Source organism: Aquarana catesbeiana, linkage group LG04 (assembly GCF_042186555.1).
Source record: "Aquarana catesbeiana isolate 2022-GZ linkage group LG04, ASM4218655v1, whole genome shotgun sequence".
NCBI lineage: Eukaryota > Metazoa > Chordata > Amphibia > Anura > Ranidae > Aquarana > Aquarana catesbeiana.
The window spans coordinates 678,535,368-678,559,872 of NC_133327.1; the positions used below are offsets into that span (position 1 = coordinate 678,535,368).

General features: G+C 48.8%; 1 protein-coding gene across 6 annotated transcripts in view; it reads right to left on the reverse strand.

Moving 5' to 3' along the window:
- TMEM63B (transmembrane protein 63B) overlaps positions 1–24,505 on the reverse strand; it is a 112,264-nt gene that overhangs the window by 59,190 nt on the left and 28,569 nt on the right. For 5 of the 6 annotated variants that reach the window (XR_012244034.1, XR_012244037.1, XR_012244036.1 and 2 more), the window contains exons 2-6: positions 13,264–13,486; positions 8,625–8,704; positions 4,459–4,497; positions 4,095–4,185; positions 1,324–1,361 (exon numbers count right to left, since the gene is read on the reverse strand). Coding sequence is in view for 2 of the 6 variants with exons in the window: in XM_073628711.1 (XP_073484812.1) it covers positions 1,324–1,361; positions 4,095–4,185; positions 4,459–4,497; positions 8,625–8,704; positions 13,264–13,464 (449 nt within the window). In the remaining 4 variants the exon portion in view is untranslated. The remainder of the gene's footprint in view (positions 1–1,323; positions 1,362–4,094; positions 4,186–4,458; positions 4,498–8,624; positions 8,705–13,263; positions 13,487–24,505) is intronic. The other variant, XM_073628713.1, reaches the window with a different exon arrangement.

Genomic DNA, 24,505 nt, shown 5'->3' on the forward strand with positions numbered 1-24,505 from the left:
TTTGGATAGTTTCTGTCATTATGATTTAAAAAGAGTAAACACAGTTGATTGATAATAAATGGCTGAGACCCTAGAGAATAAAATGGCGACCGTTGCAATTTTTTATTTATTTTATTTTATTTTTTATTTTATTTGTATTGGTATGGTATTTGTACAGTGGTTTTTCAAACGCATGTCCGTTTTCATCCAATCCGATCCGCCAGACGGATGGAAAATAGGGTTTCCATCCGTCTGGATTTAGCGGAGCGGATCGCATCGTATTGGGGCGGATCGGATGTCAGCGAACATGTCACCGCTGACATCCGTCGCTCTATAGAGATGTATTGAGCGACCGCACAGGTCCGCCTGAAAAATGTGACAGACGGATCTGAACGGTCCACACGCGTGAAAGCGCCCTTACAGAGGAGATTTGGGGCTACAATTAATGCTTTCGCTCTAATGTTCGCCGTGATACCTCACATATGTGGTGCCAATACCATTTACATATGCATGCGCGACTTACGCATGAGTTCGCTTCTGCTCAAAAATATTGAGGGATGGAGGCGCTTTAATTTTTCTTTCTTTTTTTTTTTTACTGTCCCTTTAATTGTATTTTTTTTTATCACTTTTATTCCTATTACAAGGAATTCAAACATCCCTTGTAACAGAAATAAGCGATGACGGGTGCTCTTTATGGAGAGATCTGGGGTCTAAAAGACCCCAATTCTCTCCTCTACATTTAAACACAAAAGATTAAAAAGTTTTTTGTTTTTTTTAAAGCAAAAGATCAAAACACAATTGTTTACTTCTGCCCTAGACGTCGCTCCAGTCCACCAAGATCATAGAGGTGATCAGAGAGGATCTGGTCTCTGACTACCTCTATGGCCAGACACGCGACCAGACAGATTGTTTACCAAACGCGCCGTTGGGCTTGGTGGCCACCCTTCCCGCTGCTTCTGAAAGCGGATCCAGCGGCTAAGAAATCACCGGATAATAAAATACCGGGGTTATGGAGGATAGCTTCAGCCATAATCCCGGTAAACCACTCGCAAACCGCCACTGTCTAAATAAGTATTACCGGTCAGCAAGTGGTTACAAGATACCTGTGACCTGAATGAGCCTTGTAGCCTCATTTCTTGCATTTTGGAAGTTCATATATTATGATAAATATTGAGGGTAGTACAGAGATATTTGGTTGGATATGTAGGTCAGGTTCTGATCTGTCACAAAATTACATTTTCAAAGCCCCCTTCTCTGATCGTATATAAAGCCATGAGTATAAAACACTCAACCACCACCCCCCCAATTAACGTGGCAGTCTAGGGTGACAGTACGGAAACTCACTTTATCCGGAAGATTGCAGTCAGCCAGGAGCAGAAACCCTGGAAGAAAAAACACACAAGGTCATCCTCACCCAGAGTCACAACGATCGTTATTGCTGGATGTCAAAGACCCAATGTAAGCCTCACATCTCTACTGGGATCCAAGGTCAGGTCCTCTCCACAGCGTGCAGCCACCGGAACACTCGGGTTCAGGACTGCTGTTAGAAATCAGGGGGGCCCGTACAGCCTAGCTGGCAGGAACAGTGAACCAAACCCAACAGGCAGCTCCAGCCTCATGAACAAACCACTAATTCATGCAACTAGAATACCTGCGTGAATAAGTCCTTAAGTATGGTTTTTTTAATTATTTTTCACAATTTTTGTTTTTTTTTTTAATTTTTTTTTTACATTTTTTGTGGGGTTTGGTGAAATATCAGGGGTCTAAACAGACACAAAGTCTCACTTTTGAGACAGAGAAAGACCGAGGACAAAGATTCCTCAATCCTTTCTCTGCACCGCTAGCTGCAAACTGAATGAACAGGAAGCTCTCCAAACAGAGGCTCCCTGTTCAATCATAAACTGTACTTGTAAACACAGGGAGGGCCACAGGGGGATTGGTTCCAGTAACTGCGCCCACTCCTGCTTCTCTAGGCCCCCCAATGAACTTATTGGGCTTGGGCTCCGTACAGGAGGGCAGATGCTACCCCCTTATCAACAAGTCCTGCTTGGGTTTTACCCAGAGTGCTGGACTCATGAAGAAGATTGCGCTCACTTAAATAGCTAAAGTGTCAGCATGCTCCGCAGTGAGTCTTGTGTCTTCTGTGCCAAATACCCCAACCCTTCTGCTGATTCAGTGTCTTTGTGCCACCTGCATCCCATGTCTGCAATGTGCCCTGTCTCTCCAAGTGTGCCCATGTGTGCCCTGTGTCCCCCATGACTCCTGTGCCTTGGCGCAGCCTTCAGTATGCTCTTCAGTTGCTATGCTTCTGGAACGCTCCTGTGGCTATAGTTTCCTGTCTGCAACACCCAATTTGTACCGAATAACTCCTCAATGGCCAGGATGGCGAGTATGAATGGACTACACGGAGAATTTTTAATCACATCCGATAAAAATGTTGCTTAACCCTCAACCACTAGAGTGAATGAGCCCTAAGACCTAATAGAGCAGGAGTCTCCAAACTTTCTAAATAAAGGGCCAGTTTACGGTCCTTCAAACTTTAGGAGGGCCAGACTGTGTACAGTGGGAGAAGAAAACTTCCTGGATAGGGCATAGGGCCCCATCCTTGGCGTCAGGTTGGGGGGGGGATGGGTACATAAAACTGCCATAAAGGGAATAAACCTAATATTCATAAACACATATAAATATATATATGGTCAAAAATATAATGAACCCAGTGATTAAAAATCAACTTTATTGGGACAAAAGTCCGAGTGGATAAATCAATAAGTAATAAGTGAAAAGTCCAACTTTGTGTGAAAATCTTGACAGTGAATAAGTGTGAGCTTGAAGTGAAGAAATATCACTACCATATGCTCTGGAGGCTTACCGGAAAGTTTGAACCGAAAAGAACATACGTTCAATGGGTCAAACAAGCTTGTATAATGGAGCAACCACTTAAGGCATGGAGTCCTCTGGAAGCTGTAACGAAAACCCACGACCGTCCGTGGACTGGTGTGTCTCGTAGAGAGACCCGGTGTTTGTTGACCCGCAATTTGTTACTTGCAGAATTACGCTATGTGCCCCCTTTTGTTCTTCCTACTCTAAATCTGCTATCCACGTACACCGGGTCTCTCTACGAGACACACCAGTCCACGGACGGTCGTGGGTTTTCGTTACAGCTTCCAGAGGACTCCATGCCTTCAGTGGTTGCTCCATTATACAAGCTTGTTTGACCCATTGAATGCATGTTCTTTTGGGTTCAAACGTTCCGGTAAGCCTCCAGAGCATATGGTGGTGGTATCTCTTCACTTCAAGCTCACACTTATTCACTGTCAAGATTTTCACACAAAGTTGGACTTTTCACTTATTACTTATCGATTTATTACTTATTGATTTATCCACTCTGACTTTTGTCCCAAAAAAGTTGATTTTTAATCACTGGGTTCATTATACTTTGACCATATATATATTTATATGTGTTTATGAATATTGAGTTTATTCCCTTTATGGCAGTTTTATGTACCTAATTATTAGCGCTACACTTTTACTTTGTTTTCCATGCATATATCACAATTGCTGTGTTAGCTGCTTCTTTTGTTTTCTTTAGGCAGCGCAGAATTACTTTTTCATAATGTCAGTAAATTAGCCTTATCCGGCCCCCGGGCTGCAATTTGGAGACCATTGTCATAGAGGCTTCATTATTGGCATGACATTTTCAATATTTAAAAATCTTCAGTTTCATTAAAATAACCCCTGGTGATCCTGCCATGGAGGTCCTTGTTCAGGCATTTCCTGTTATAGGGTGACAACATTCTGTCTCCCAATTGTGCTCCTGTGTTGTCACCCTGGCTTCCGATGGAGACTACACAAGGCCATTTTAATGCCTATTATGCAGGCATGACCTAACGTTGTCACCACCATGAAACCCACTCTGAGAATTGCCATGCAGCCAACACTAGAGTGAATGTAAACAGGTAGTGGCTGCAAAGAAGCTGGAGGGAATTGGCAGCACTGAGAGGTGGCAAAGGATAAAAAAAAATGGTGAAAGGCTATATATAAAAAAAAAAAAAAAAAAAAAAAAAAAAAAAGAGTGCACACAAAAACGACCCCACTAATAAATGAGCCGTACTCACATTGTCTCTTTGGTCAAAGTCCACTGAGCTGGATACGGAGGTCAGTCGCTCGTATCGGTCATGGCTCTCGGAGTGCATGGCGGAGGCCACACTATAACAAAGAACAAAAGAGATATCAGCAAGAAATACTAATGTGTATGCAGAGAGAAAAGGGTTAAATCACTCAGAAAATTGCAGAATAAATCAGAACCAGAACTGTGTGTAGGAAAAAGCACCCCTGTATGATGTCATAATGAGAGAGAGAGAGAGAGAGAAAACACACTGCATGCAGCCAGACAGAGATCAGGTTAGAGAGAACCGCATCTGCGGAAAAAAATCAAGTTCTTATTAGTGAGGAAAAGCAACACACAGACAGGGAACATACTATTCTCGCGCCACCTGGGTAATTTGCATCCGTCTCTGCCTGGGTACAGGAACACAAAAACACAAAACACGTTACATGGCACAATGACTGACAGACACACGGCACGTCCCTAACTGGGGGGGGTCACCCTGACCGCAAGAGGAGGATAAATCACGGGGGAGGGGGGTAAAATACATACACTATGGCTAAGTATGTGAACCCCCCCAAATGATGGAGGTCAGGAGTTTATGGTTAATGCTCCGTATACAAAGACATTGTTACCACAAGGTTTGAAGAGCACAATTGTCTACAGTTTGGTGAAGACCCTTTTCTGTTCCACCACGACTGTTTATACAAATCCAGCTTTATAAAGACATGGTGTGACCAGTTTGGTGTGGAGGAAATTGACTGGTCTGCACAGAGCCCTGACCTGATCCCTAATGAGCACCTTTGGGAGAAATAGGATTGCTGATGGTGAGCCAGCGGTTTAGACATTAATGGCTGTGTGTTGAGTTATTTTGAGGGGACAGCAAATTTACACTGTTATACAAGCTGTACACTCACTACTTTACATTGTAGCAAAGTGTCATTTCTTCAGTGTTGTCACATGACCATTAGTATTTAGCCCCCTTCCTCATTTGCAATCAGTATGATGCTGCCCCTCTTAGCCCCATGGCCATTAATTTGGTACTGCTCCCTTTCCCCACGGCCATTAATAAAAAAAAAAAATATATATATATATATAATTGATGGGCGTGGGGAAAGGGAGCAGCACCAAATTATACTGATTGCAAATGAGGAAGGGGGCTAAATACTGATACTAATGCTCATGGAAAGGGGGGGGGTTGGGAGGTAAAAAAAAGATTATATATATATATATATAGCCGTGGGGAAAGGGAGCAGCACCATATTAATGGCCATGGGGGGTTGGAAGGTAACTATATAGTAATAGCCATGGGGGAAAGACAACTTCATAATAATGACCATGGGGGGAGTAGAGTTGAGAGGTAACTATAATAATGGCCCAGGGGGAATGGCAACGCCATATTAATAGACATGGGGGGGTTGGGCGGTAACTTTATTACTAGCCATGGGGAAAAGGCAACTCCATAATAATAACTATGGGGGAAGGTAACTCCATATTAAATAGTCATGGAGGAAGGGGGACAACACCATACTGATTGCAAAAAAGGAAAGGGGGGGGCAACGCCTTATTGATTGCCATGGAGGAAGGGGGGGGGGGGGGGGAAATACTAATACTAATGGTCAGGAGGGGGGTTTGGGAGGTAAATATATTTTAATGACCATGGGGGAAAGGCAACTCCATATTATTGGCCATGGAGGGAGTTGGGGGGGGGGGGCAACTACAAATTAATAGCCGTAGAGAGATTGTGGGTTGAAGTGGGTGGGGACACCATATTAATAGCCATGGATGTGGAATGGGATGCCCAACAAGCTCATATAGGTGTAATGGTCGGTGCTCACAGACTTTTGGCCATATAGTGTAAAAAACGTATTCTGCCTGAAGTAGCCTCAAATATTTAATTATCAGTTTTGGGAGAATGACCCTCCTAGTAGGTAGTGTCCCCCTTTCTTAACATAAAATTCTACATTTTACAAGTAAAATGTCTTGTCCTGTCACTACCTGTCCCCTGGACCCTGTCCCCTCACAATTAATGCGACCACCTTCCCACTCTATCCTAAACTCCCTAACCCACATCTTCAACCTCTCCCTCTCCTCCAGCACCTTTCCTTCCCCGCTCAAACATGCACTGGTTACCCCCATACTTAAAAAACCCTCACTAGACCCCACCTGTTTGAATAACTTAAAGAGGAAGTAAACCCTGGTGGGTTTTACTTCCTCTTCATTTCCCTGCAAAGGAAAAGCATAATGGGCTACTATGCATCGTATAGTAGCCCATTATGCGTCACTTACCTGAAACCGAAGCCTGCAATGTCACCGTTGTCCACACTAGCAGGGAGCTTCCATCTTCGCCCCTCTTCCTTCTGGGGCCGCGAACTCCGGCTCTATGACTGGCCGGAGTCGCGTGACGTCACTCCCGCGCATGCGCGCAGGAGCCGCCAGTCACGGCATGACTCCTATTAGAAACGGCACAATGTGCCCTTTCTAAAGTGCTCTGATGAGATCGGCGCTGGGCTTTTTAGTAAATATCTTCTAAACCGTGGAGTTTTAAGAGATATTTCAAGCACCTACAGGTAAGCCTTAATATAGGCTTACCTGTAGGTAAAAGTGGTTGTACAGGGTATACAACCACTTTAAGACCCATCTCCCTGCTCCAATTTGCCTCCAAGCTCATCGAACGCCTTGTCCATGACCGAATGAGTCGCTACCTCACGGACGACAACCTTCTCAGTCCGGCTTCCATCCACAACATTCCACTGAAACTGCCCTACTAAAACTCACCAATGACCTACTAACTGCTAAAACCAATGGCCATTACTCCATACTCAAACTCTTAGACCTCTCTGCTGCCTTTGACAGTTGACCACCTGCTCCTCCTCAGCAAACTACACTCCCTTGGCCTCTGTGATTCTGCTTTATCCTGGTTCTCCTCCTACCTATCTCTGCGCACTTTCAGTGTCACTTACAACTCCATCTCCTCCGCTCCTCTTCCTTTCTGTTGGGGTACCCCAAGGCTCCATCCATGGGCCCCTCCTATTCTCGCTCTATACCTCTTCCCTGGGCCAGTTGATAACCTCCCATGGCTTCCAATACCACCTCTATGCCGATGACACACAGATCTATCTCTCCACTCCTCAACTCCCCCCCTCGATCTCCTCACGGATCTTAGACTTACTGAATGACATATTGGTATGGATGTCACACCACTTCCTCAAACTTAATCTTTCTAAAACTGAGCTTGTTATATTTCCTCCTTCCCGGTCCCCCTCCTGAGACTTCACCATTAATATCAATAACACAACCATTGGTCCCTCCACACATGCCAGGGTCCTAAGTGTAATCCTTGACTCTGACCTCTCCTTCAGCCCCCATATCCAATCACTGGCTAAATCCTGCCGCCTTAACCTCCGCAACATCTCCAGAATTCCACCCTTCCTGACTAATGACACCACAAAGAAACTTATTCACTCCTTGATTATTTCCCGCCTTGACTACTGCAGCTCTCTCCTTAATGGCCTACCCTTACACAGGCTATCCCCCCTTCAGTCTATTATGAATGCTGCTGCTAGACTAATACACCTCACTAATCGATCCGTTACTGCTGCCCCTCTCTGCCAATCCCTTCACTGGCTTCCCCTCCCCCACCGTATAAAATTCAAAATGCTAACCATAACATACAAGGCCATTCACAACATCGGCCCCAGCTACATCGCCAACCTCATCTGCAGATATCACCCGAATCGCCCCCTCCACTCCTCCCACGACCTCCTGCTCTCTAGCTCCCTTGTTACCTCCTCCCATGCTCGCCTTCAGGACTTCTCCAGAGCCTCTCCCATCCTCTGGAATTCCCTGCCCCAGTATGTCCGATCAGCCCCTAACCTGTTCACCTTTAGGAGATCCCTGAAAACTCACTTATTCAGGGAAGCCTACCCTACCTCCACCTAAGAACTGTCCCCAAGCCTCCCCCATCAAATCATTCCCTGTATCTATTACCTTTTGTACCACCTCCCCCCCCCCCCACCTTTAGATTGTAAGCTCTACGGGCCGGGCCCTCCTGTCCCTTCTGTATTGAACTGTACTGTAATTGTGCTGTCCCCCCCTCTACATTGTAAAGCACTGCATAAATTGCTGGCGCTATATAAATCGTTTATAATAATAATAATAATAATAATAATAAAAAATAATGTTGATTTGCCAAAAGGCTATGAGATTTCTGATCAGTCTTGCGTGGCCGGCAAGCGCGGGGACAACTCAAGGATTTCAAAGTACTGCTAGCACAGAAGGGGAGGGGCGTGTTCTAATGAACTGCTGCCGTGTAAGCTGATCTCCCCTGCTCTTCAGCTAGATTTTCTCCAGCTGGGTTCCTCACCGGATGTTGCTGGTTTTATATGAGATGGTACAAGAAGAACATCTCTGAATCTTGTCTGCAAACCTCAATGGCTCAATGTTGTTTGCAGCTGGGAGCAATAAGTAACATCAAAGAAAGCAAAACACATAACACAAGTAGGCAGACCGCAAAATGGGGACGGTCACACGACCTTACCTGTCAGCATCGGTGACGAGCGCCAATCGCCCATAGTCCCAGGCCACTTTCCTCAGGAAGGAGAAGACGAAGAGAAGGGCCTGGAGAGACACAAGATGGGATTGCAAGGAGACAATATGAAGCTTCTCAGCATGACTCTGTACATGGAGAGGATCCAGAGACGACACACAATGCAGCTTTGTGACTCTTATCTCTGTCATCCCTTTTGGGAGCCCCACAGTGAGAGATGAATGAAGCTCAAAGAATTATCACCTTTCTCTGGCAACAGATACTTGCAAGCGCTCAATCAAGGAATGAACAGAATTATGCATACTTTAATATCGACTACCCACCTCACTTCTGTTTATGCCTATGCAGGCCCTTAAAAGAACCTTTCTGTACTGCTAAATTTTGAAAATTTTGTGCTAAAATTAAGAATTCACAACCAGCTGTCTCCAGTTAGCCATAGAATTATATTTAGGAACAAGTCACTGCCATGCCTCTCTTTGGTCACAAGAGGGCAGCATCATTTCTTCCATTACCAGCAAGCATAGCTGTGTATGGAACTTGCAGCCAGCATACAAAGTCACCCCCATTAAAGTTTCTGCATGAATGTCTCTGAAAACATGACTTACAAGGACTCTAGGATTCGGGTATGCACAGCCAGGCGTATGACCTGTCAGTCTGCAGCAGGTTAGGTGTGCGCATCCCAGCTTGTGGTCTTCTGACTATGGCTGGTCACATTGGCTTTGAGGGTATTTATTTGCCTTCCTTTCTGGTAGTTGGTGCTGTGCCATCTTACCAGCTACCTTGTGCATCAGGTTGCTGTTCTAAATGCCCATTGCTGAACCGGATCACCTGCCCTTCTCTCTCCAGCCTTTATTGTTACCTCTGCCCATTCCTGCTATTTGCTTTTCCCGTCTAGACCTCTGCTTGGACCCTAAATGCTCTCTTGCCTTACATCGGCTTCGACCTCTACTTGGACCACCGCTAATCTCTTACCCGCTTCGAACCTGACTGACCCCCAACTGCTCTCATTTGCTGCTACCCTGGACCTCTACTTGGACCCCGATTGCTCTCGTCTGCCGCCAGCCTCAACCTCTACTTAGACCCCCGATAGCTCTCTTGTCTGCCACCAGCCTCGACCTCTACTTGGACCCCGATTTCTCTTTTGTCTGCTGCCAGCCTCGACCTCTACTTGGACCCCTATTGCGCTCTTGTCTGCCGCCAGCCTCGACTTGGACCCCTATTGCGCTCTTGTCTGCCGCCAGCCTCGACCTCTAATTGGACCCTGATTGCTCTCTTGTCTGCCGCCAGCCTCGACCTCTACTTGGACCCCGATTGCTCTCTTGTCTGCCGCCAGCCTCGACCTCTACTTGGACCCCGATTGCTCTTTTGTCTGCCGTCAGCCTCAACCTCTAATTGGACCCTGATTGCTCTCTTGTCTGCCGCCAGCCTCGACCTCTACTTGGACCCCGATTGCTCTCTTGTCTGCCGCCAGCCTCGACCTCTACTTGGACCCCGATTGCTCTCTTGTCTGCCGCCAGCCTCGACCTCTACTTGGACCCCTATTGCGCTCTTGTCTGCCGCCAGCCTCGACCTCTACTTGGACCCCCGATTGCTCTTTTGTCTGCCACCAGCTTCGACTGCTACTTGGACCCCGATTGCTCTTTTGTCTGCCGCCAGCCTCAACCTCTAATTGGACCCCCGATTGCTCTTTTGTCTGCCACCAGCCTCGACCTCTACTTGGTCCCCTATTGATCTTTTGTCTGCCGCCAGCCTCCATCGATACTTGGACCCCGATTGCTCTTTTATCTGCCGCCAGCCTCCATCTCTACTTAGACCCCGATTGCGCTTTTATCTGCCACCAGCCTCGACTTTTACATGGACCCCGATCGCTCTCATCTGCCACCAGCCTGAACCTCTACTTGGACCCTGACTGCTCTTTTATCTGCTGCCAGCTTCAACCTCTACTTGGACCCTGACTGCTCTTTTGCCTGCCGCCAGCCTCAACCTCTACTTGGACCCTGGCTGCTGTTGTCTGCAGCAAGCCTTAACCTCTACTTTAACCATGACTCATCTCGCTTGCTGCCTGCCTCGACCTCCACTTGGACCTTGTTTGCTTTGTCGTCTGCCGTTAGCCTCGACCTCTAGTTGTACCCTGAGACTTTCTGGCAGCTGGTGCTGTGTCATCTTACCAGCATTTTTGTACACAGGACTGTTGTTCCGAGTACCCAGATCACCCTACTGTTCTCTCTATCCTTTGTTGTAGTCTGTGCCCGTTCCTGTTGCCTGTCTTTTCCTCTGCTTGGACCCCGATACCCTCATGCCTGCCATCTGCCTTTACCACCGCCTGGATATTGACTACTTTCATGCCTGTCGTCTGCCCTGACCTCTTCGCTGGCACCAAACTGCTGCCTCTTTCCATCTCCTGCTCCAGCGACCCCTTGTTTGGGCAAACCCAACGGCTGCAGCCTGGTGACAGCTAGAAGCAAAAATAGTCCAGGGGAGACGAAGGCCTCCGGCCCCATCTCTTCTTGCAGAGTCCTTTTGTATAGACCAGGCTGTCACTTAGACAACACACTCGGGAGGAGCCGACATCGCCTGTCGGGGTGTCCCCCCCATAACACTGATCTTTATAACTGGCAGGGTGCTGTACACAACTTTCTGAAATCATCACAGCACCCGGCCTCAGTACTCCTCCCAAGAGCCCTCAGTCCTGATGTAAGCAGTGGGCTGCATTCTGGGCGGAGCTATGCAAATATAAAAATGCCTTGATGGGTGGATGTCAGTCTGGGGGAGTGGGCTGGATTTGCATACAGACCACCCTAGGTAACATCCATACCTGATGCTGAGCCTCCATGATTGAAAGAACTGAAATCCAATGAATAAAAGGGGAGGGGGGGGTGAGGCACAGTCAGGCTGCTGGGGGAGGAAAGTGCTACATGATGCTGGATATCCTGCAACCAGGAAATGAGGCGGGGCTCTATCTGACCTGTTGCAGTTTCTAACGCACATTGTGAGGAGCTCACAGTGTGCTGTGAAATCCAGGTAAGCCATTTTAGTCCAGGAGAGGATCCTGTACAACTGTGCAAGACTGAAGGGAAGGCCGGAGGTCAGATTTAAACTCCCATTATTATAATAAATAGATGAAGGTCAGGTGATATTCTTCTTTATCCAATGGGTGAGTCATGTTGATCCTTCTGATGTTAGACAATTATGGGGGGGGGGGCGGTGATGACACCAGAATCAGCTGAAGGGGAGATGACATGGACCTGGCTGAGTAATAGCCAGCAGCTGCTGCAGAACAGTGACTCAGGTTCTGCCAGAGGAAACCGAAAGTTGGGTACATTACAGACTGGGCAACCACACTAACCTGCACCTCCCCCATCCAAGATCTAGATGAATCCACCGATCAATGACAAATCTGCAGATCAAAAATAACGCACTTTCATGATAATCACAGCTGTACAGCTGGTCTCTTACCAGGCGGGTCACTGCGTAACGCAGGATGCTCCAGGGATACAAGATACTCTGGGGTCATAGGATGTTCCAGGGTCACTGTATACTCAGGGGTCACTGGTTATCACGGGGTGACAGGGAACAGTCACAGGGGACAGTCAGGGGGTCACACAATTTTCACGGGTCAAGGGCTATTAGAGGAGACTATAGGGACACGGGACAGTCGGGGGTCACTGGGCGCCACGGGACAGTCGGGGGTCACTGGGCGCCACGGGACAGTCGGGGGTCACTGGGCGCCACGGGACAGTCACTGGGCGCCGCGGGACAGTCGGGGGTCACTGGGCGCCGCGGGACAGTCGGGGGTCACTGGGCGCCGCGGGACAGTCGGGGGTCACTGGGCGCCGCGGGACAGTCGGGGGTCACTGGGCGCCGCGGGACAGTCGGGGGTCACTGGGCGCCGCGGGACAGTCGGGGGGTCACTGGGCGCCGCGGGACAGTCGGGGGGTCACTGGGCGCCGCGGGACAGTCGGGGGGTCACTGGGCGCCGCGGGACAGTCGGGGGGTCACTGGGCGCCGCGGGACAGTCGGGGGGTCACTGGGCGCCGCGGGACAGTCGGGGGGGTCACTGGGCGCCGCGGGACAGTCGGGGGGGTCACTGGGCGCCGCGGGACAGTCGGGGGTCACTGGGCGCCGCGGGACAGTCGGGGGGTCACTGGGCGCCGCGGGACAGTCGGGGGTCACTGGGCGCCGCGGGACAGTCGGGGGTCACTGGGCGCCGCGGGACAGTCGGGGGTCACTGGGCGACGCGGGACAGTCAGGGGTCACATCTCAGCGTGGATACGTCAGCAGGGGGATCTCTGTGTATCGGATGGAGAGATGGAGTCACATGTCACTTTGCAATTGAAAGCTGCGGCATTTAGGAGAGATGTCAGCCATGAAGCAGTGAGGAGGGAAGTGCGACACATATGCTCAAAGAATGTGAGGGAGAGGTTGGCACAACACAGAATCATGCGACAAGAGTGCCCAGTCCTGCCCAGAAGCCCTCCCAGTCTCTCTCTGAAGCAGATTGTCTAACATATAAAACAAAACCTAGCAGACATTCTGAGAGTCCAGTGTCAGCGTTCCCCGGATCACATATACAAGTCACCGGTTTTCATGATGGACACCATCAGCATACAGCACAGCGCTGCTAACTTACCAAAAAGCACATGAAGTCCAGAGCGAGGACAGTCGGCACCCCGCCGAATGGCAGGCCCTGCAGCACGGTGCTGCGGATACGTGCGGTGTAGCAGTAGTCTCTGGTGCCTGTACCGGTGCCATTACAAACGCCTCCGGCACAGGAGGAGGCAGAGGTAGTAGTGCCCATGGAGGCCAGCGTGCCCAGGAAGAAGGGGGTCATGGTTCCTTTATCATTATCCACCCTGTGAGAGAAACACAAAGAAATCAGTAACTGGAAACATAATATGACAAGAGCGCTGCGCGTGAGACGGGAACAGGAATACAACTAACGCTTATAGCTGAACTCCGGCACAAAAATTTTCATTCAAATATATTCCTTGTTGGCTGCAAAGGATATAAATCCAATTTGTGTATAAAAAAAAAAAAAAAAAAATCCTTTGCAAACCCAGATATATAGCAATGATATCATCACTCTGCTGTACACTGTGCAGAGAGCAGAGATGTGGGAGGGACCCAGCAGGCTCCACCCACTATTGACTGCCCTGCAGAAAACTACAGGAGGGGGGCGGAGACAAGACCAGTCACCCTGCACAAGGAGAGAGGGCAGCAATGAGTGTTTTTTATTACAGGAAGTCTCACACTGGATTACTGCACAGATCTGGAAGAAATACACAAAGATCACCGAGATTCAAGACGACAACACGATGAGGAATGGATTTAGAGGATATTGTTTTATAGCAGAGATCAGCTTTAATAAAAGCAAACCACACATCAAAAGATGAACTTGTTGGGATCTTGTGATTGGTCTGATGTTTACAGCGGCGTTTCTCAAACTTTTTTCAGTCAGGGCACACTGTGGGAAACCTGAGCCTAGGACAATGCACACACCTTAATCAAACTAACTTCATAGAAGAGTCCCCTCAAACAAGAGCCCCATCACATCAGAGTGCTCTCAGGACATCAGAGCACCCCCTATGCATGAGAGCCACCATCACAATAGAGTCCTCTATCATATAAACCCCCTTACATCAGAGACCCCTCATCACATCAGATTATCTCCATCACATTAGATTCCCCCCCTTACATCAGACTCCCCCCATCAGTCTAGATCCCCCCCTATCGCATCAGAGGCCTCCCCATCGCATCAGAGGCCTCCCCATCGCATCAGAGGCCCCCCCATCGCATCAGAGGCCCCCCCCATCGCATCAGAGGCCCCCCCATCGCATCAGAGGCCCCCCCCATCACATCAGAGGTCCCTCCCCATCGCATCAGAGGTCCCTCCCCATCGCATCAGAGGTCCCTCCCCATCGCATCAGAGGTCCCTCCCCATCGCATCAGAGGCCTCCCCATCGCATCAGAGGCCCCCCCATCGCATCAGAGGCCTCCCCATCGCATCAGAGGCCTCCCCATCGCATCAGAGGCCCCCCCATCGCATCAGAGGCCCCCCCCCCATCGCATCAGAGGCCCCCCCATCGCATCAGAGGCCCCCCCCCCATCACATCAGAGGTCCCTCCCCATCGCATCAGAGGTCCCTCCCCATCGCATCAGAGGTCCCTCCCCATCGCATCAGAGGTCCCTCCCCATCGCATCAAAGGTCCCTCCCCATCGCATCAAAGGTCCCTCCCCATCGCATCAAAGGTCCCTCCCCATCGCATCAGAGGTCCCTCCCCATCGCATCAGAGGTCCCTCCCCATCGCATCAGAGGTCACCCCCCATCACATCAGATCCCCGCCCTACATCAGAGACCCCGTCACATCAGAGTCCCCTCATATACACCAAAGCCCCCCCATCACATCAGATTACCCCAATCCCCCCCCCCCTCCATCACATCAGAGTCTCCCAACCACAGGCTCTCCTATTGGTCCTGGTACAGGGAAAACTGTTTCCTGTGCTCCCGGCACCCTGGCTGAGATACCCTGATCTATAGAGAGGGCATCTGACTCCCCCGCCGGTCGTGTTCAAAAGAACGATGTGCAGGTGGAAGAGCCAGAGGAGTCTCTATACCCCGCTTTGGCAATACCAGAGTATTTTCACCAACTACAGACAACATGGCGGCCGTGTGTTGCTCCCACCCCCACCTTCCCCCAAACACAGGAATAAACAAAGCCTTAGAATAGCAAAACAGGGCAATAAAATGAAGCAAAGAAATTCCAAATAAACTTGAGCCCATCAGAGTCCTCCCTTACATCAGTCTCCATCAGAGCCCCCCCCTTTACTTTATAGCCTGCATGAGAGCCCCTCCCCCTTACAGAATCACCATCAGAGATGCCCCTTACATCAGAGACTGCTTGAGTGTCCACCTCCCCCCTTACATCAGAATCTCCATCAGAGACCCCCCCTACATCAGAGTCTGCATGAGAGTCTCCCCCTCCCCACATCAGAATCTCCATCAGAGACCCCCCCTACATCAGAGTCTTCATCAAAGTCCCCCCTTCTTACATCAGAGTGCAGGATAAAAGCCACAGTTTGGAGACCGCCGGTTTACATGAGGAAAGCTTTCACTTGTGAAAAGAACATGTCTAATCTACATTAAAGACATGCTGGTAGGTGAATTGTCTCCTATCTAAACTGACCCCAGTATGTGTATGTATGAATGCGAGTTTAGATTGCAAGCTTCTTGAAGGCAGGGACTGATGTGACTGTATAATATAAATGTAAAGCACTGCGTAGATTTATGGCGCTATATAAGTACTTGTGATAAATAAATAAAATGCCTATATAATCTTATGGGAAGATTGTTGTTGAAATGACCGGTCCTAGAACAACTATAGAAGCAATTATCAAAAGCAAGATATTAAAAATGTATACAAAATAGCTCAACTTTTATCATTTTAAAAGGAGGGAATAGAGCCAAGAGATAAAAAAAAAAAAAAATTAGACATAAAAGTACAAAGAGGATCTAAATGTGAAAACAAAGAATATCCCCCAAATCACGCAGCCTGTGTGAAGCCGTGGGATGGCGATGACTGGACGGTACTAGAGAAGGTTGGGTGGACAGTGAACGTGGGGAGACCGATACCGTTCGGAAATACTAAAAATGGGACAAACCGGTGTTCCCGAGGACTATTCACTAACAGGCAACTTATATAATAATGAGTTACATGACTGTTTAATTAAGCTAAATAAAATGAATGAAATAAATGAGGATTAAATAACTATTTACCAACCGGTATTCGTGTCCCTGATGCCGAGTTACCCAACATGACCGATTCCGCTCTATCTACAAAACCACCAGCACCGGATTTGCATTTTCTGTGCAATTTTTAATCACCAATTTGCTGCAGGCGATCCGAATCCGGCAGAAAAAGGAGAAGAGTACGAGACGGAGATGACAAATGACGGGGGTGGGGGCAGCGGGTCACTCGTGGCTTCCGGGGTGGCAGCTGCTCCACACTGATAACGGGCCAACTACACCCTCCAGACTGACCACCCAACATGAAACCCCATCATCCACCTCCCTACAGATAAACCCCCCCCCCACCGCACAAGAACGTCTCCCTGAGCCAGTCACCTCAGTCTCTGCACCACAGGAGCTTACACTCTAATGTCCCCCCACAGTCACACACTAGAATTATACATTTGCAGAACACTGACATATTCCTCTGTACCAGAGAAGCTTATATTCTAATGCGCCCCCCCCCCCCCCCCAAATCAGGCACTATTCTTATACATTTATATAGCTCTAGCATAGACCACAGTGATGTACAGAGCCATTCTTACCTGTCTCTGCACCAGAGGAGCTTACACTCTATTCCCCCCCCCCCCCGAAACACACACGACAGTCGCACACTATTATTATCATCCCATTATACATTTGTACTGCACTGTGGTATATGTCAGTGCTATACAGAGAACACTGAGCCATTCTCACCAGTGTCTGCACCAGAGGATCTTACACTCTAATGCCCCCCCACAGTCTCACTCTTACTATTTTACCTTTAAATAGCGCTGACATATACCACAGTGCTCTATAGAGAACAATGAGACTGTCAGATCAGTCTCTGATGTGTCTCATGGGAGCTCACACTCTAATGACCCCACACAGTGACAAATTATCACTATTATCATGCATTGATATAGCTTTGACACATACTGTAGTGCTGTACAGAGAGCACTGAGCCCCCCACAGCCACACACTATTACCATCATTATACATTTATATAGCACTGACATATACTACAGTGCAGTACAGACAGCACTAAGCCATTTTCAGCAGTCTCTGCACCAGAGGAGCTCACACTCTAATGCCTGACCACACACCAGTATGATGATACATTTATATAGCTTTGACATATTCCTCTGTACCAGAGGAGCTTACACTCTAATTTCCCCCACCCAGTCACATAATATTATTGTTACACATTTATATAGCTCTGAAATATATCGCAGTACTTTACAGAGAATGCTGAGCCAATCAAATCAGTCTCTGCACCACAGGAGCTAACAATCTAATAGCCACCACAGTCAAACCCTTATTATATTGCATGTAAACAGCTCTGACATCTACTGTAGTGCTTTACAGAGAACACAGAGTTAGATCAGTATCTGATGGGTCTCAGAGGAGCTTACACTCTAATGTCCCCCCCACAGTCACACACTATTATTGTATATGTATATAGCTCTGACATATACCGCAGTACTGTACAGAGAACACTGAGCCAATCAGATCAGTCTCTGCACCAGAGGAGCTTACACTCTAACGTTGCCCAACAGAGACTGATGTGACTGTCTCAGTGTTCTCTGTACAGCACTGCGGCATATGTCAGAGCTATACACATATACAATAATAGTGTGTGAATATGGTGGGGATATTAGAATGTAAGCTCCTCTGGTGCAGAGACTGGTTGGAATGGCTGCATCCAGAGTACATGGACTGGAAGTAATGTTCTGCAGCCACAAGTCTTTGGTATGGAGCGTTCACCGGGTACCAGAAGAGCTTACACTCTAATGCTCCGCTGTGGTCACATGATAAAATAAACAAGTCACACCTATGTAAAAGGAATCAGCAAAAAAATGGGGTGATAACTTCCAGCACACAGAAGATTTCCCGGTAATCTGCAGTCACTGATGAGCCTTCTTTAGCTGATAACAGACTGAACAGCGATGATGATGATGATGATGATGATGATGATGATCTTCTCTCTCTGGGTCAGGATGAGTTGCTGAGCGTTTGATAGAATTTTCTTCTCTCGGCTCCCAGTGATCTATAATAAAACCTCAGAATATGACTCTTCACCCGGCGCTGGTCAGAGTGCGGTGAGTGCCAGCAATCGGCAGAGGGAGATCATGTGACATCTCAGTGTGGAAGTTCATTGAACTCAGTAAGATGAGATGTAATGATAGTTCCATGTTTTCCATATACACAGGTCTGCCTGTGACCCCAACTCCCCCCCGGTGACACCATATTCCCATCACAAGACTCACCTCATCTGCCAGACCGGTGTCACCATCACCCCACTACACATCACTGAATGTACAGGACAGCAAAAGGAAGGAAGAATAGCAAGAGAAGGAAGAAATCATAGAGAGAAGGAAGAAAGAAATCATAGAGAGAAGGAAGAAATCATAGAGAGAAGGAAGGCTGGATAGAGAAAAATAAGAGGATGGAGAGAAGGAGAATAAGAGAAGGAAAGAAGGATGGATAGTGAGAGGCGGAAGTAAGAAAGAAGGGACAGCGAGAGAAGGAAGAAAGGGGAGCTATCTTTTCTGTCTTCCCCCCCTTCTCTCCCTCGCCCTTCTTCCCTCCTTCTCTCCCTGCTTTCCTCCTTCTCTCCCTGCTTTCCTCCTTCTCTCCCTGCTTTCCTCCTTCTCTCCCTGCTTTCCTCCCTTCTCCGCTCTCCCCTCTTCACCCCTCTTCCCTCGCTCTCCCCTCTTCCTCTTCTTCTCCCCTCCCCCCTTCTTCCCTTGCTCTTCCCTCCCTCTCCCCTCTTCCTCTTCTTCTCCCCTCCCCCCTTCTTCCCTTGCTCTTCCCTCCCTCTCCCCTCCTACTCTCCCTCTCCCCTCCTTCCCTCCCTCTCCCCTCCTACTCTCCCCTCCTACTCTCCCTCTCCCCTCCTACTCTCCCTCTCCCCTCCTACTCTCCCCTTCTTCCCTTGCTCTCCCCTCCTACTCTTCCCTCTCCCCTCCTACTCTTCCCTCTCCCTTCTTCCCTTCTCTCCCTCGCCCTTCTTCCCCCCCATTCTCGCCCTTCTTCCCTCCTTCTCTCCCTGCTTTCCTCCTTCTCTCCCTGCTTTCCTCCTTCTCTCCCTGCTTTCCTCCTTCTCTCCCTGCTTTCCTCCTTCTCTCGCTCTCCTCCCTTCTCCGCTCTCCCCTCTTCACCCCTCTTCCCTCGCTCTCCCCTCTTCACCCCTCTTCCCTCTTCACCCCTCTTCCCTCGCTCTCCCCTCTTCCCTCGCTCTCCCCTCTTCACCCCTCTTCCCTCGCTCTCCCCTCTTCACCCCTCTCCCCTCTTCACCCCTCTCCCCTCTTCACCCCTCTTCCCTCGCTCTCCCCTCTTCACCCCTCTCCCCTCTTCACCCCTCTCCCCTCTTCACCCCTCTTCCCTCGCTCTCCCCTCTTCACCCCTCTCCCCTCTTCACCCCTCTCCCCTCTTCACCCCTCTCCCCTCTTCACCCCTCTCCCCTCTTCACCCCTCTCCCCTCTTCACCCCTCTTCCCTCGCTCTCCCCTCTTCCCTCGCTCTCCCCTCTTCACCCCTCTCCCCTCTTCACCCCTCTTCCCTCGCTCTCCCCTCTTCACCCCTCTCCCCTCTTCACCCCTCTTCCCTCCTCTCCCCTCTTCACCCCTCTCCCCTCTTCACCCCTCTCCCCTCTTCACCCCTCTCCCCTCGCTCTCCCCTCTCCCCTCGCTCTCCCCTCTCCCCTCGCTCTCCCCTCTTCCCTCGCTCTCCCCTCTTCCCTCGCTCTCCCCTCGCTCTCCCCTCTTCCCTCGCTCTCCCCTCTTCCCTCGCTCTCCCCTCTTCCCTCGCTCTCCCCTCTTCACCCCTCTTCCCTCGCTCTCCCCTCTTCCCTCGCTCTCCCCTCTTCACCCCTCTCCCCTCTTCCCTCGCTCTCCCCTCTTCCCCCCTCTCCCCTCTTCACCCCTCTTCCCTCGCTCTCCCCTCTCCCCTCTTCACCCCTCTTCCCTCGCTCTCCCCTCTTCACCCCTCTTCCCTCGCTCTCCCCTCTTCCCTCGCTCTCCCCTCTTCCCTCGCTCTCCCCTCTTCCCTCGCTCTCCCCTCTTCACCCCTCTTCTTCTCCCCTCTTCCTCTTCTTCTCCCCTTCTTCCCTTGCTCTTCTCTCCCTCTCCCCTCCTACTCTCCCTCTCCCCTCCTACTCTCCCTCTCCCTCTCCCCTCCTACTCTCCCTCTCCCTCTCCCCTCCTACTCTCCCTCTCCCTCTCCCCTCCTACTCTCCCTCTCCCTCTCCCCTCCTACTCTCCCTCTCCCTCTCCCCTCCTACTCTCCCTCTCCCCTCCTACTCTCCCTCTCCCCTCCTACTCTCCCTCTCCCCTCCTACTCTCCCTCTCCCTCTCCCCTCCTACTCTTCCCTCTCCCTCTCCCCTCCTACTCTCCCTCTCCCTCTCCCCTCCTACTCTTCCCTCTCCCTCTCCCCTCCTACTCTTCCCTCTCCCCTCCTACTCTTCCCTCTCCCCTCCTACTCTTCCCTCTCCCCTCCTACTCTTCCCTCTCCCCTCCTACTCTTCCCTCTCCCCTCCTACTCTTCCCTCTCCCCTCCTACTCTTCCCTCTCCCCTCCTACTCTCCCTCTCCCTCTCCCCTCCTACTCTTCCCTCTCCCCTCCTACTCTTCCCTCTCCCCTCCTACTCTTCCCTCTCCCCTCCTACTCTTCCCTCTCCCCTCCTACTCTTCCCTCTCCCCTCCTACTCTTCCCTCTCCCCTCCTACTCTTCCCTCTCCCCTCCTACTCTTCCCTCTCCCCTCCTACTCTTCCCTCTCCCTTCTTCCCTCTCATCTTCCTTCTTTTGCATGCACAGTGGGAAGCCAGTGGGAAAACTGAAAAGGAGTCACAGCGGGTCCCCCTTACTAAACATACTGGTGCCGGGGACCCCAAGAGCGGTGAAGATGGCGCTGGATCCCTGGACAGGTAAGTTTCCATTTATGAAAAAAGTCAGCAGCTACAGGATTTGTACAGTATTTGTAGCTGCTGACATTTCATCTTTATAGGATAAAGATCCTCGTTAACCACTTGCTGACCCAGCCTTTTTATGACATTTGTTGCTTACAAGTAAAAAAAAAATTTGTATTTTTTTGCTAGAAAAGGACTTAGAACCCCCAAACATATACATATAGATACACACACACACACGAATATATACACACACACACAAAATAAATAAATAAATAAATATATTTATTAGCAAGGACCCCTAGAGAGTAAAATGGCGGTCATTTACATTTTTTATATCACGCGTTTTTTGCGTAGCGGTTTTTAACAAATGCAATTTGTTTGGAAAAAATACAATATAATGACAAAAAAAGCCAATATATAACCCAATTTTTTTGTAGATTATGAAAGATGATGTTACACCGAGTAAATAGATACAGGTTATGCTTTAAAATGATGTGGAATGACGCCAAACTATGGTACTTAAAAATCTCCATAAGTGACGCTTTAAAAATCTGTACAGGTTACCTATTAAGCGTTACAGGGGAGTTTGTATGCATTTACTACTGCGCGCAAAAACATTTTTTATAATTTTTTTTTTTTTTTTACACTGTCCCTTTAAAAAAAAAATTTTTGATCACTTTTATTGGTATTGCAAGGAATGTATTCATCCCTTGCAAGAAAAACAATACAGCAAGACAGGTCGTGTTTATGGAGAGATCTGCAGTCTAAAAGACCCCAAATCTCTCCTCTACCCTTAAAGTGGAGTTCCACCCAAAAGTGGAAGCTCCGCTTATCAGCCTCCTCCCCCCCCTCCGGTGCCACATGTGGCACCTTTCGGGGGGGGGGGGGGGGACCTGTTTTGACAAATACCCAACCCCACTTCTGAGAGATCTTGCCGTGGTGAGATCACTCGGAAGTTTGGCCCCCCCACCTCCTTCCCCCACCGCCGAGCCATTCAGAGAACAGCGCGCTTTGTGCATTGCACAGTAGGGATTAAGGAAACAGCCCAAAGGCTTCACTGTCAGGTTCCCTTACGGGCAAGGGTGGCAGCAGCACCCAGGAGCCGATGGACATCGACTGGGGGGGCCGACATCGCTGGATTCCAGGACAGGTCATGTCCTAATATTAAAAGTCAGCAGCTACAGTATGTGTAGCTGCTGACTTATTTTTTTGCTTGGGGGGGGGACTCCGCTTTAAAAGCAAAAGATTAAAAAAATAACAACAACAATGTATCTTTTGCTTTAAGAAAAAAAAAAAAAAAAAAAGGTTTACATGGTCGGAGAACCGGAAGTGACGTTGATCCAGTCCTCCAAGGGCATAGAGATGAGCGGTTTCCATATAGCCATCATTCATCTCTATGTAGAAACCACAGCCGACGCCGGATTGTTTCCGGGCTCAGAGATCGGTAATGTTAACCCGGAAACTACTGGGGGGGGGGGGCACCTCTCGTGCCGCTTATAAAAGTGATCTTGCGGCGAATCCACAGCTGGGATCACTTTTGTCGGAAAGCCGGCCATCTATGGAAAAAAAAAAGAAGAAGGAAAAAAAAAAAAAAAAAAAAAAAGGATACTGGGTTTTGGCATCTAGCTGCAGCCATAACCCCGGTATTTAAAGTGTTACTAAACCCACAAGAGTAAAATCAGTCTGTATATGCAGTAAAACATGCTCGTTATACTCACTGCAGAACCTAAGGGGTTAATAATCTGAATTGTGTAAAAAGGCTGTTTGATCCTGTATGCACGGATTCTTCCCCTTCTTCTACTGGCCCTCGATATTTTCCTGATAACACAGAGCCTATGGAGTCAGGCTGCACATGCTCAGTTTGGTGTGTATTGCTAGAAAGGCTTTTTTTTTCCCTTGGGAGGGAGCATGTGATCAGCACAGGGCCAATCAGCACTGTCCAGGCAGAGGGTCAGTGCCGGTTCACACTAGACGCGGCACGACTTGCAGGTCGCCTCACCGAGGCGACCTGCACACGACTGCCGGGGCGACTTGCAAGACGACTTCTGCATAGAAGTCTATGCAAGTCGCCCCCAAAGTAGTACAGGAACCTTACTTCTAAGTCGGAGCGACTTGCGTCGCTCCGATTAGAACGGTTCCATTGTACAGAACGGGAGGCGACTTGTCAGGCGGCTAGGTCGCCTGACAAGTCGCCCCCGTGTGAACCGAGCCTCAGGGGTCCTACAGCCTCATAGGACAGTCAGAGGAGAATGAAAACTACTCCTACTTTAAAAGCTTTAACCAGACACTGATAGAAGTCACAAGACTGCTATATACTGCTGATGGAAAAAAAAAAAAAAAAAAAAAAAAGTATGACGTACATTCCTAGTTAGGTGGTCGCTAAGTGGAAAGATGGAGCTTTTCTTTAGCAGGACACGGATGTGACACGTCAGATATTTATGTAGACTTGTAAAGTTACCGACAGGTCCACTTTAAAATGACATAATTACAGCATGGCTCGTACAGCCAAGATATATGTTATATTATTATAGGTCATGTGCTGCCAAAACTATGTCACTATGTAAGACGCTGCCGTCTCCTCGGTGTCGGTAAACACATTCTTCAGAGGCACAAATGACTCACCTCGTCGGCATTCTATGGAAACCATTCGCGTCCACGCCGCTACAAATCTCCATCGGCAATCATACTACTGGAGGACGGCCGCCAATATCCAGATCAGACCAACGCCCAACAAACAGTCCACTGCTACACCTCTCCCAATAATCGGGAAAAGAGTACGACCGCGACGTGCCCCCTCTTAACCACGTCCCCCCCCGGAAAGGTTTTACCCCCTTCATGACCAGGCCATTTTTATGTGCGTTACTTTAACTGACAACGCTGTACCCAAATAGAATTGATGTCCTTTTTTCCCCCCACAGATTATTATTATTATTATTATTATACAGGATTTATATGGCGCCAACAGTTTGCGCAGCGCTTTACAACATGAGGGCAGACAGTACAAGTACAATACAATTCAATACAGGAGGAATCAGAGGTCCCTGCTCCTTAGAGCTTACAATATAGAAATAGAGATTTATTTTGGTGGTATTTGATCACCTCTACGTTTATTTTTTGCGCTATAAAAAAACAAAAAAAAAAAGGGAGCAATAATAAAAAAAAAAAAAAAAAAAAACACAAAAAGAAAAAAAGGAA